Source organism: Durio zibethinus, chromosome 18 (genome assembly GCF_047325235.1).
Source record: "Durio zibethinus cultivar Kanyao isolate XHJ-2024 chromosome 18, ASM4732523v1, whole genome shotgun sequence".
NCBI classification, from domain to species: domain Eukaryota; kingdom Viridiplantae; phylum Streptophyta; class Magnoliopsida; order Malvales; family Malvaceae; genus Durio; species Durio zibethinus.
In genome coordinates this window covers 11,767,983-11,781,464 of record NC_143179.1, presented here as the reverse complement: position 1 = coordinate 11,781,464, position 13,482 = coordinate 11,767,983, and the positions used below count along the sequence as shown (strand labels likewise).

The 13,482-nt window shown below is 30.3% G+C and overlaps 2 protein-coding genes across 6 annotated transcripts; both read right to left on the bottom strand.

Moving 5' to 3' along the window:
- Positions 1–266: 266 nt before the first annotated feature.
- On the bottom strand, positions 267–2,726 carry LOC111300950 (transcription factor MYB118-like). The gene is made up of 3 exons (XM_089746831.1): positions 2,020–2,726; positions 1,761–1,887; positions 267–827 (listed from the first exon to the last, which is right to left on the bottom strand). Exons 1-3 carry the CDS (start codon positions 2,709–2,711, stop codon positions 267–269), a joined length of 1,380 nt encoding a protein of 459 aa, XP_089602957.1. The 5' UTR covers positions 2,712–2,726.
- A 5,109-nt stretch (positions 2,727–7,835) lies between these two features.
- Positions 7,836–13,482, bottom strand: LOC111299589 (peptide deformylase 1B, chloroplastic/mitochondrial-like). Of its 5 annotated transcripts, none has more exons than XM_022894865.2 (7): positions 13,178–13,482; positions 12,957–13,095; positions 9,627–9,819; positions 9,393–9,503; positions 8,628–8,690; positions 8,409–8,459; positions 7,836–8,162 (listed from the first exon to the last, which is right to left on the bottom strand). In XM_022894865.2, the coding sequence occupies exons 1-7, from the start codon at positions 13,404–13,406 to the stop codon at positions 8,157–8,159; spliced, it is 792 nt and encodes a 263-aa protein (XP_022750600.2). In that variant the 5' UTR covers positions 13,407–13,482; the 3' UTR covers positions 7,836–8,156. The 5 variants fall into 5 exon arrangements, with proteins under 5 accessions (XP_022750600.2, XP_022750601.2, XP_022750597.2 ...); XM_022894866.2 differs by having other exon boundaries at positions 7,836–8,120; positions 13,178–13,481; XM_022894862.2 differs by having other exon boundaries at positions 8,337–8,459; positions 13,178–13,478.

The window sequence follows — 13,482 nt, the reverse complement described above, 5'->3', positions numbered from 1 at the left end:
ACCTACGTGTCTCACATTTTTCATATGGTCTAAGTATAAAAATTCTCAAAAATAAATAAATAAATAAAACACAAGCATTATGTAGAAATTAAGCAGTCAAAGTTCCTTAAAGTTAAGGATACATGTCTGAAACGACATAACTTAAACCACACAAATTAACCTTAACGAGCAATGTCTTAACCTTGTCTTTACTCCTTCATTTTCTCGCTAAATTAATACTTTGATCCAAATTAAGAAAAGTTTTTACAATTTTCAGCAGCTGGTAATTAGAGATTTCCTTGAGAGATCATCTCGAGCAAATCCAGCTCCTTTTTCATGTAATTCATTTCCAGGGGAATCTCGATTTCCATGGCATTGCTCTCTTCTTCAACAACAGAGCTACAGGGATTAACTTCTTCAAGCATCGATCCGAAGCTAGCAGTGCAACTTTGATGATCACAAAAAACATTCGCTAATTCGAAAGAGAAATATTTCATGGGCTGATGGTGATGGTCAGTTGCTTGATCATTACGAACTACAACCTGCCAATCTGTTGGATTGAAATCTGAGGTTTCAGGATTAGTTTCCAATAGTACCCTTTTCCCTTTGTACTTTCGCGTTGAGGTTGGACTCACTGATTTGATGTAGTTTTGCAAAAGAGAGCCTTTGGGATTGGAGTCTTTGCCTTTGCGCCTTGAGTATTGCCTTCGCTTGGTTGCATTCCAATGGTTCTTTATAGTGTTCTCGGTGCGGCCAGGGAGTCTCCTGGCTATCTCAGCCCACTTGTTTCCTATTTCTTTATGTGCTTGAATCAGTATCCTATCTTCATCTTCACTCCATGAATCCTTCTGCAAAAACAACAAGTCATATAGTTTTGTGCCAAAAATCAATATCGAAGAAAAATTCTTGAATCCCAATAAGTTTTTTTTTTTTTGTCGTTTATATATATAAAATTAGGCATAGTTTGTTCATGATAACTCCAATAGGAAAACGCATGTCCAATGACATTCATGGTTTTAATGCATGAGATTTCATTTTTGATCCAACATTTTTTTTTTAATAAAAGTTGAAATTTAAAATCATCTCTTGCTCATTTTGGTTCAAATGAAAAAAATAATTTTATAAGAAAATTGTAACAGAATGGAGGTATAATTACTCATACTGTCTTCAAAAACACCTATATGGATATTTCTATCATTTTAGAAGCAAAACTGATAATTTATCTGTTAAAGTTTATGATTTTACAATTTATTATGATGATAAGATCTATTTAACTAAAATGTTGGTCTAACCTAGCACTTGTCAACACACATGACAATGCATTATCATGCATATAATGACAAGTGATTGACAAAGTAAGTTTTTAGATACTTCATAAAACGCGTCAATAAAGTTATAACAATAACAAAAATCTGACGTAATAATTTTCATTCATCGATCTACGCAATTCAATAAAGAAATTCTATAATTAAAATTCTCATAATCAAACAAATAAGTGAAAATATATAACTAATCCATGCATGCATTTAATGTATGGATATAACTATGCGTATGTATGCATGAATGTATGTATGTATGTATGACAAACAACTGTACATGCATATTCATATGTATATAGTCTTTATCTAAGACATAAACATATATATATATATACACATACATATAGTATATATATACATACATACATACATAAATGATCATGCATGTATATGTATGGTTAATGTCTTTATGGGAGGTAAAGAAGGAAAGGAAAGGGAAAAAAAAGAGGTAAAAAAATAAACCTTAATATCAGGCCTTAGATGGTTATGCCATCTCTCTCTACATTGCTTTCCTACTCTCCCATTTAGCATCATTGCAATTTGAGACCATTTCTTTGTTCCATGCCTTTTTACCAACTGCACTAGCAATCTACAAAAACAGATGATAATTTACATAATTAGATCTTCATATAAGTTGAATGGCTTAAAACAAACAAACCCAAAACCCTAATCAAGCAAAAGAAAAAATATAACAAATTGAACAAAAATTTTGCTGTTATACCTGTCCTCTTGAGGAGTCCATTGGCCTTTGATTATATTAGTTTTCTTAAGAGCTTTGCTACCTGATCTTCTGGATTGAAAGAACCTTTTGTTCTTCTTCTGATCAACTTTGTCTTGAAGGCCATTATTTTGATCTGCTGTGACACATGAGACTTCATCAGCCAACTTAGTAGTCACCGGTGGCTGTTGATCTTGAAAGTTCAGAGGCTGATGATGATAAATCTGATCAATTTCAGGCAAGGGTTGAGCTGGAGCTTTATTCTGAGAAAAATCCCAGCAGCCTTCAGTCTGAAAACCCTGGAAAAGGCCATCCTTTACAGTACTACCTTCTGGTGCAAAAGGCAAGGAAGGGATATAAGCATTAAGATCATTTGAAAACCCATTGGCGAAAGGCTCGAAAGGATTGGTGCATGTCGAGGAAACCCCAAGAAAAGGATTCTTTGAGGACCCATCAATGAAAAATTGATGAAAATGGTGAGGATTCAAGAAAGAAGCGTTGTTAACATTGGGAGTTAAGTGATGGTTTTGGTCATGAAAGATAAAGTTTTCAAGCAAACCTTTGGAAGAAGAAGAACCATCAACCAAGGGAAAAAAACCATTTCCAAAGTCAGGTTTGAAGGAAGAAGAATTGTTATCAGACAAAAGGCTTGAAAGTAAAGGGAAATCATCTCTAAAGCTTGTATCAAACTCCATGCAGTAGAAGAAGAGAAAAGAGAAGCTCAAGAAAAAGGAACGGTGGTTTAAACTTTTTTTTCCCCAAAAAAAAGTTTATAAATGGTTTTTAAAGGATTAAATCAAATTTCTGTGGGCTTTTTTTTTCTTTATAGGAGAAATAAATTATATAAAAAACAGGGTTTGAAGATATACTTGGCAATGTCTTAGGTAATTGATGAAATGAGAAGCCAATGGTTAATATTGAAAGTTGATTGTGACTGTTAAGCTTCCAAGTTTAAGCATTGCAAAGGGCAAAAAGACCCAAATTAATCATTAGTTCGTTACAAAGATTTGTTGTTCATGGAAATTTCTTGGGCAAATTGAAACAAGACGTGGGAGACATGGAGAGGCCCTTGGTTCTTTTCAAGCCAAAAAAAAAAAAATGCCCTAAACCCAACTTTTTTTTTTTTTTGTTTATCTTCAATTTTTCATGTTAAATTTAGAGCATCAAAAGCAAGCTTATTACAAAATTTTAGGACCAATCAAACGCTTGTGATTTATGAAAAAGGAAAAAAGATTTTAATTAACGGTTGTGTGAATTGTTGATAAATAAAGTGTTGAATTCTTAATTTTAATAATTAAAATTTAATTTTTAAAGAATTAAAGTATAAAAAAGGATTTTGCTAAAAGAAATAAAATGAAGAGAGTTAGGCTATTTTAAAGGTGTGCTTGCATGCATTTTGATTTTGATTTTGTCTTTAATACCCTCTTTCAATGCTTTGTTGCTAATTCCACTTGTTGAGGGAACAAATTTTGGGACCTCTTATTTAAAGAATTATATCTTTAAATGCTATTTTTAAAAGCAAAAAAACTAAGAAGAAAGAAGAGATAAAGAAATAGGTAAAACTTTAGTCAAATCTGCCATTAACAGTAATTTCAAGCTTTTAATATATTTGGGACATCAAACGAAAATATTGCATTATTTGTAGCTATTCTTGAATTTCCTTCATTTAAAAAAAATTAAATTTATGAACTTTGAAACTAAAACAACTATGTATAATACAAATATATACAAATTAAAAACTAAGATATGATCTTTTTTCATAAACATTTTTGTTAATATACATAAATTTGCATGAATTTGTTCATAAATATAGGTAGGAGACAAGGAGTTGGTAAACAAAAAACATTGTGTTCTCTTTTTTTTTTTTTTTGTCTGAAAAGGGTAGTAAAGTAATTTAAATTCAGGTTTTTTGAAACCATAAATTTTGTCCTTTTTAAGGGAATTATGAAATAAGTAAATGGGGAAGGTTGGTTTTGAAGACCATGATGACTAATGAAATTTGCAATGTGTTCAGGATTAACACTAAAACCACTTTGTCTTTGTAACTGAAAATTTAATGCTTTTCCATTTTGAGCCCTCATAAATGACCCCCATTAAATTTCTATTTAATTCGAGTCAAACTTTTGTTGAAGAAAAAAAATTAAAAAAATGCATTTATTTTTGTATAAAAAAATTTATAACTTGAGAATCAGATGAAAAATTGTAATTTGAATATCAAATTTATTGAATTTTATCTTTATAATGTTATATTCCGACTTATAAATTTTGCTTGTTTCAATGCCAGACTTGGGTCGTTGAAATGTATTAATAACCCAAAAAATGTTAATTAAAGTACAAATTTTAATTGAATTCACCATAGTTTTAATAACAATAAAGCCTAGCTTTTAATGTATTCCTTTTATAAATATATAAAATAAATTCATTTTTGAAAGTAAAAAAAATTTTGGGTAATTTAATATCTCTTTATCTACATTATTATTGTAGCATTAATCCAATAATTATTGTAATTAGGACGCACCATAATTTAATTTTCAATATGTATCATTTATATGTTTTTCAACTATATATTTAATTTCTTTCTCTATTGTAATACTCTAGCACCTTATTTATATTAATTAAGCAACATTTTTTAAAAAATTGACAATTATCTGCCATAACTAGCAAAATTGAAAATATTAATGAAGCCAAAACAAAAAAAAAAAAAAAGATATGTCCAAATTCATTGGGCCAGAATCAGATTCGAACAACTTCTGTTTTGAATTGTCACGATTTTTGTATGGGGAGAGGTTGTGTTTTGTTTCAGAAAATTAACGATGTTTTAAGCATATAAATTAATAAACCAATGGTTTAACCCAAAATGGCTCCAGTCTTGAGCACTGATTAACACCCAAATGACCCAAGAAAAGTAATATGATTAGGGCCAGTTCATGATCATTTTGAATATAATCAAAAACTTGAGATTTATTTTTTGAAATAGTTTTTTTATTAGATTTTTTTTATTAATTGAAATTTAATTATGGAAATTAAAAATTTATTACTCTATTATTAAAAATTGAAATTTGATATTTACTTATTAAAACATTTAATTAGTTATTTCTAAACGTTTAGCTAATTGAACTTTTTTTAATTATAGAGTTAAAATTTAAATCGTATTAAAGGAATAAAACTTCTTAAAATTTTGCTTGGTTGCAACTTTATTTATTATTTATTTTTCCTTTTTTAAAATGGCAAGGATGAAACTCTGCCAATCTTCGAGTCAAAATCGTATCATAAACATTCATACAAGCGATAGTTATTTTATAATTACTATTATTTTTGCTTACAAAATGGAGAAATCCATGTGGGGCTAAGGTCAATATTGTGATAATCTCGACCCAATTCATCACATCTCATATATGTTTCAAAGAAAATTAGTTCATCTTCTCATCTCATATATGTTTCAATTTCATGCATCGTTAATTTTTAGACACCATAAGTAAAATTAACAAGTGGTACATATCTTAAAATATATAAAACAAAACTTAATTTAAATAATTTAAATAACAAGTAATAGCAAACATTTGAATCAATTTACTTTAAATTGTATATTTGCAGCAGTTCGAGGTATCAAATGTGCCATGCTAAATTGATATAATTCATTTAAATATTAACTCGTATATTAATGGATTGTGCCGACCTAATATTATGTTTTAACGTGTCTTGTTGACATGATTCATAAAAATTAAAGATATGATTCAACATGACACATGACCCATAACTTTTATGATGTGTATCGTATTAGATACATTTATTTTACATATTATTATTAAAAATAATGTACAAAACATAAAATCAAGTAAAAATTACACGAATTATGTAATTCAACAAAATTATACCTACATCTATGAAAAAAATATAAAATTTACTAAATAAAAATATTAAAATTACAATCCTAATATTTAAAAGAAGCCAAGTAAAGTTACAAGAATATCTTACCCTAACTGTGGCGCGAATTTCCTGTCCTGTAGCACAGATATCATCAACCTCCACTAGGTCCGACCTCCATAAGAGCTAAATCCGTCCCTTATAACCCAAAGTCACTGTGTCTTTCGAAGTATCAAAGGAGAGTCCGTCAATGATGTGTCTGACATCTTCCCCACGGGCTCGCATCTCTGTCACAATCATGATCTCCGGCCCATGGATATTTACAAGCTCCCTAGCCGTTCTGACAAACTCCGGATGCCTAGCACCCTTGCAATTCCATAGCAGTATCACATGATCTGAAGGTGGTTTGATTAGTGGTTCACAGATAACTTCTGAAATTGTGGCATAAATAGTTCATTTCTCGGGGTCCAGCCTTGTTTCCACATCAACATTCTTGGCCACATCTCTACCTTATGGATTAGGGTTCCTATTCCTAGCAGCATGGACGTGCTGACGCAAACGTGAACCTAGCTTGCTCTCAGATTGCTTTGAACCTTCATCATCAACATTTGAGTGGAGTTCCGCCTGATCTCCGGAGGGTAGTTTGCCAATTGTAGTTCTTGGATTGTAAGTATCTATGGTGGAGGGTTCTCCCTTACCTCTGTACAAGATAGCACGTGATATTGTGCTAAGCTTGATTCCTCTAAAGTCAGCAACGATGGTGGATAGTATATCGGGGGGTAATTTGCTTTTCCATCTCGATCTCGTTCTCTGCTACTTCCTTTAATCGGTCTTTTTCCCCTTTCCCTGGGGGAGACTGACCTCTTGAATCTTTCTCTGATGGATTCTGAGTTCTGAAGACAAAAACCCTGCTCCCTAGTCCCGAATGAGAATTTTGAGGATCCATGTTCCACATTTGGTTGATCGTGGGAGGGGCTGTAGATTGGTTGTCCCATAGCTGGGTATTGTTTTGAAAATTATTTTTTGCCCAACATTAAAAAAAAAAAAAAGAAGATAATTTTCGTGTTTTACCTCATGATTTTTTGTTGATCGAAAGTTATTTTTTGTTGATTTTATTAATTTCAATCATTCAAATAATGGAATAAATTTTTTAGTCATTTTTATAATTATCGAACGGAGTCGAATTGAAATGATATAAGAATACTAGATGGTTAAAAAATGATTTTGTAATCCCAACTCGAATAATTAAAAAAAAAATTAAAATCTCACGCTTCAAAGTTTGGGAGTTGGTTGTTGAAAATCTATTTCACTTTAACCATAACAAATAATTTTTTGAAGTTAACCATAACAAATAATTAACCTTTTATTTCGTTTTAATAAATAAAATATTAAAGATAAATTAAAAATCAAAGGGTTAGATTTTGAAGTACAACAAAGAATTGTTAGGAAATAAATTCAAGAATGAAATAATAATAATAATAATATCTTATATTGGTTGATACAACAATGAATAAAAATATTTCTCAAAGCAAACACGCCCTCACATTACCGACAACAACAATTAGTATTGGCTGCTTTACCTTACTTTTTTATGTCTTGTGCTACATTCTTACATCTCTGCCTTTGAAAAAAAAGCAGGTATAAGATGTAAATTAATAAAAATGTTGACTTTTTTTTCCAACTTCAATTAAATATTTATGCAATTTTTAATTTACTCTTAACCCCTCTACTTTATTTATTTATTTCATTTGGAAAAATACTGTAAATTAATAAAAATGCTGAGTTGGTTTCTAACTTTCATTAAAATATTTATGCAATTTTTAATTTACTCTTACACTCTTTAAATTTATATCATTTGAAAAGAAATTAGGCGTCTAATTCCTTGTTTGAAAAGGAATTATGCATTTAATTTCTCTCAAACTCGTAACTTTAAAAAATTTAAATAATCATGTATGTTATCTAAACTAATACTCAGTATTCATCGTTCTTGGCAAATGCAATATATGTTGCAACACTGTACAAGTTAGAGGAATACATACCAACATGATAAATTGCCAAGTTCAGCAAAATAAGCTTGAAATAGCAAAGAAAAAGAGCTCCAAATAGATGGGATTTACCCTCAAACTTCGGAATACATTTCATATAGGATGAAGTATTTTGAAACTATCATACCCATAATTAAGGCATTCCTCATAGTTAGAAGCTCCAGCTCGGTATCAAGGTCACAATCGATATCATCACTATCATCAATAGCATCACTAGCATCAATATCGCCATTATATCTCAAAGAAAGTAAAAAAAAAAAAGACAATGAGGATGGATAAATGTGTGCGTGGATGGATGGAACCTGTTAAGAAGCTATGAAGAAAAACTGTTTAATATGAACCTCAAAGTTTAAAATCAAATGAGAACAAAATACCGATCAAAGTATTGATTAATTTCTGTTTAATATGAACCTGACATGATTTTCTAGGCGTTCATGATTTTCCAAAACCAAAACCAGCTTTCTTCCTTTTCTGGGTTTCTACCTTTTCAGGACTGGTGAGTCCAGTCTTATCCTCGTATTTCTTTTCTAAGGCCTGCAAATTAGATCATAGAGTCCATCACATATCAACCAAAAGGAGTGAAATTCAATGTTTATTAATGATATACTCTCCAATAGTAACAGAACTACCAATCCAAGAAAGAAGGTTAATCTTCAGGGTCATGTTCCGTGAGATTAAGATTATACAGAAAGTCGTACTAACCTCTAGTTGTGAGCGAATACTGTCAAGAACTTCGTCAGTCATTCTGTCAAAAAACAGAATCCCCTGCAAATTCAAGAGCCATAGTCGCGAAAGGAATTTAGTAATATGTCACAATTTGATTTTGAAATAACATATTAGAGTTAGAGAACAAAAAGAGTCTCTCTTGGAAGCTCTTTTCCTACTTGTTTAACCATAAACAAAGCCTATAACATTACTATTTTAAGAGGAAATAAGACTTAAAAAGGCATCATTAGCGCATTCAGTTTTGACCTACATAGCATATATAACCCACCTATAGTTTCCTGAGCCACATGCAGTGTTAACAAAATGGAACCATTTGAACTTAAAATGGAAATAGGTTTTTGGCATGCCTTTAACCCTATAGCATTCGGGAACAGAGGTTGGCTAATATAGAGATTTGGGACTAAGGCCCCTGTACTCAAAAGTCAAAAGAAACAAAAGACGGCAAGAGCGCAATTAACAGCCGCATCTTAGGTTATTCATGTTCGACAAATTCTACTTAAAACAGAAAGGAAACTCCTACACTACAAGAAAACACCTACGTGGCATTTAGTTCTCTGCATGGAATTCTTACTTCCAACAAACTAACATCTCCCTACTACCATGCAGCCTAAAGTTCAACAGTCAACATTCAATATATATATATATATATATATAAAATCTAAAACTGCACAAAATCTAGCTCCTTACACTAGCAATTGACAAACTGACAACAATATATTACAATTATACAGAAGAAAGAACCTGAAGATGGTCAAATTCATGCTGAAAAACCCGTGCCGGAAGCCCTGAGAAATCAACTGTAGACCTCACACCATTAATATCTTGTGCATCAATCTTTACAGATTCTGGCCTCTGAAAGCAAAATTCAATAGAAGTAAAGGATAAGTAAGCGAGTAAAAGAGACAATGCACCATGTAGAATTACACATGAAACAAAACAAGAGAGTAAAAGGATAGAATCAGTTGATGCAATTACCTTAACATCAGCATAGATTCTCGGAAAAGATAAGCAACCTTCATTAACCAGTAATGTCTTCTTTGAATATTTCATAACTCTCGGATTTACAAGGACGATTTCTTGTCCTTCACCTCGCTCGCCAACAGGATTAAACACCATCAATTGAACATTAATTCCTACTTGGGGAGCAGAGAGACCAATGCCATCAGTTCTGTTACAAAAAGAAGCCAACAAATTTCACACTCCTCTAAAATTACATAAATTCTTCATAAACTGTTCAAACAAAAAACTGAAAATCTGGAATTATTGTTTCTGGCAAATTTGGAATTTTGAGAAAAGGCTTCAACGCATGTAACTGTGCCACTTTTCTTAAGGTTTGATTCGCCTCCACCATATTATTTATTTAGGAGATGTGTAAAAGGATTACAACGATAAACTTGAAGGATACAACGAAACCTAATGACTGATTATATTTTGCACTAACAGTGTGTTTGGATTGAAGGGAGAGAAAAGAAAGGAATGTAAAGGAGACAAAAACCCCCTTCCCTTGTTTGGATAAATTTTTAATTTAAGAAAAAGGAAAGAGGTGAAAACCAAATAACCTTTGATTTCCCTTATAAACTCAATTTTTTTAATATTCCAATTTGGAGGAAAAGCTAGGGAAATGAAAGTTGAAAAAAAAAATTTTTTATAAAAAGATTATTATGTCCATCTTTTTATTAATACTAAAAACCTAATAAAAAAACCTAAGCAGATCACAATTATCCCATAATTTTATCAAAGCCATATCTTTTTTCAAGTAAATTTCATATATCTCTTCCAATATAAAAATTTTTTATAATTTTTTGATGATTTGATTTTAATGAATGATTAAATATAAATAAATATATTTTTTGGGTTTATGAGATGGCGGACTAACTCAAAGTCCATCAATACATATTTGTAAAATATCTTCCTTTTTCACTTGATTAAAAGCCATTGATATAGCAACAATTATAAGGCCAGACAAGATAGCAAACATATCATGATCCAAGAGTGTTATAAAATCACAGGCAATGAAAGGCTATAATTGAAAAAAATTATTATAATGAATCATTTCTTTTCTTTTTCACTCTTTTATCCAAACAATGGTTGTTAGAATTCTTTTCCTTTCCTTTCCTTTATTAATTTTAATTATCCAAACAAGAGTTACATGTATCCTTTCCTTTCATTTAAAAAACTTTATTTTCCATTCTTTTCTTTTCCTTTTCTTTCCTTTATTAATATTTATCCAAACATAACGTAAAGAAATCAGTCCACCAATCATTCACCTGTGTATTACAAGATCACTAAACTTTTATAAGATAACGTTTGGTTCGCGGAATCTTAGATTCCCCATGCGATACCCAGGTTTTCTTTCATTTTTAGAACATCTCATGTTCAGATTCACTCGTTTAGTTGTGAGGAATCCACATATATTAATTCTTGAATTATCATAATCTTCTTGACATATATAATAGCAACTTTTTATTAGCTTTTATTAATAATAAATACCCAAACGACAAATGATTTCTTTAACAACAAAAGAAGACAAATATTTTATTTAATTATTATTTTTATTTATAAAATATCATCAATAAAAAAATATTGAAGATTATTTAAGGCATTTTTGATTGAAAAACGCCTTAAATAATTATTTTTATTTTTTTAAAATAGATTATTTAATGCGTTTTTGGTCCAAAAACACCTTAAATAATCTCCAATATTTTTTTAAAGAGGATTATTTAAGGTCTTAAATAATATCCTTCAAAAAATTGAAAGTTATTATTTAAGCCATTTTTAACTAAAAACGCCTTCAATAATCCATTTCATTAGTTATAAGATTTAAGAGATAAAATATAAAAAAAATAGAGTAATTTTGTTTATTAAAGCATATGATTATTAATCATAAGATTTTAGGTTTGACCTGTCTTTCTAGAGTTTATTTTTGGGGATTGTTATAAGATTTTTTTTTAATGCTTTAAATAATCCCATGAAAAATTGACTAGCATTATTTAAGGCATTTTCTTGCAAAAAAAATCTTAAATAATCCAAAAAAAAATTGAGCAGGATTTTTTTAAGGGATTATTTAAAGTATTTTTTTCGTAAAAAAACGCCTTAAATAATCTCCTAAAAAAATTGACCAGAGTTATTTGAGGTACTTTCTTGCAAAAAAACACCTTAAATAATCTCCAAAAAAATTGAGTAAGATTATTTAATACATTTTTCATGTCAAACATCATTAATTGTAATATAAAAAAAAAATTTTAACAACAAAAACCTACAACTGACTTGTAGTCACTTTCAAATAGACTTTTCAAAATGGTAACGGCTATTTTATAATTTTTTATTCAGGTCAAATTTAGAAATAATGTAATTTTCTCCTTCCAGAATCCTAGAATACCACAAGTTGAGGTAGATTTCTGATTTCGAGACTTTCGGTACTATTGGGAATCTATTATTTCCCCATGGAATCGAATTATTTTGAACCAAATGTTGGAATTAAATACCCACCAGTAAGATTCCAAGGGAAAAAACATGGATTCCCCCGAGCCAAACGTTCCCTAAAGGTTTTTTGCAGCAAAACTTTTATAAAAGAATTTTAGAGCTTTGAAAAAGGAAGGAGAGTTCCGAGAATTGTTTCTGGGTATTTTTCAGAAAACTAAAGAAGCTTGTATAAACAATTAAATGTCCCTTTATCTTACAAACATAGCTTTCTATTTTAAATAGACAAAAACTATCTATTTTTGAATAATAAAAACTGCCGATTTGAACAGATTTATTTATTTGTTTTGTACAGACTTAATTATCCGTTTTTATCTATCTCTTTGTTTTTGGACAGACATAATTAATCAAGACACTTAATTAAAATTTAAATTAAGATAAAATTATATTTTATTTACTAAACATGTCCAAATGTCAAGAGTCATCAATTAAATAATTAATATTAATATATATTAATTATTTAATTAATGCAAGGCAAATCAAGCTTAAAAATTTAAGCCCATGGTCCATTAGAACCCAACTGCAGTGCACTTCTATTCCTCTTAATTTAAATGATTGACTTATGTGATCTTTTTTTAACGTGGGATTATTTTTCGTAGATTATTTTGAAAATCTCTAACATAAACACCTAATTATTATATTTTTCCTTTATCACCCAATTTCAACTTAGTGGTTAAAACAAATTTAGCCTTCAATTAGGCATTATTTTTGCTAAAAATCAAAAGTAAATAGCAAAAAAATAAAATAAAATCATCATATCTATATTTTCCTTTTTTATCCTGTGTACGAAACAATTACTATCTTATACATTAAATTAAAACTTACTTGTACATAACGTCGAACATCTCATCGACAAGCTTCTTCAAATTCTCATCAAACGTAGCAATTCGTTTATTTCTCTTCCGCAATATCGGGTCCGGATACTCCACTATTTTCAGCGGCGGCTCGAACCGAAGATCCTCCGCTTCAAAAAGAAAAAAGTTAACTTTAGAACCAAAAATTAAAAAAAAAAAAAAAAACCCAGTTTTTAACGGCTCTATACTTACTGGAAGCAATTTTGTCGTCTTTGGGAAAAAAACCTCGCTTGGCTTGAACGTGGACCGGAGTTGGCAGAGGATTGGTTTGGTTTACCGAGAAGGTGAACCGTGCGGGTGCAGTAAAACGATTACGCTGGTGAAGGAAGGCGGTAGAGAGAGCGGTTGGGTAGTGGAGAATGGGAACGATAACGCGCGTAAAAGAAGGAGAATGGAGGTGGTGCCAACTCGCGCATGCCATTGAAGATTTTCGGATCGGGAAATGATGAGGAATTTTATTAGTATTTTTTGTGTTCGAAATATATTTGGAATTTTTG

Coding starts and splice junctions, on each gene's coding strand:
- LOC111299589 (XM_022894862.2), bottom strand. CDS start 13,406: ATGGCATGCGCGAGTTGGCACCACCTCCATTCTCCTTCTTTTACGCGC. Junction 8,691..9,392: donor ATGAATTTGACCATCTTCAG/GTTCTTTCTTCT, acceptor TTGAATTTGCAG/GGGATTCTGTTTTTTGACAG. Junction 8,460..8,627: donor GTATTCGCTCACAACTAGAG/GTTAGTACGACT, acceptor TCTAATTTGCAG/GCCTTAGAAAAGAAATACGA.
- LOC111300950 (XM_089746831.1), bottom strand. CDS start 2,711: ATGGAGTTTGATACAAGCTTTAGAGATGATTTCCCTTTACTTTCAAGC. Junction 1,888..2,019: donor TGGACTCCTCAAGAGGACAG/GTATAACAGCAA, acceptor CTGTTTTTGTAG/ATTGCTAGTGCAGTTGGTAA. Junction 828..1,760: donor ATCTAAGGCCTGATATTAAG/GTTTATTTTTTT, acceptor TTGTTTTTGCAG/AAGGATTCATGGAGTGAAGA.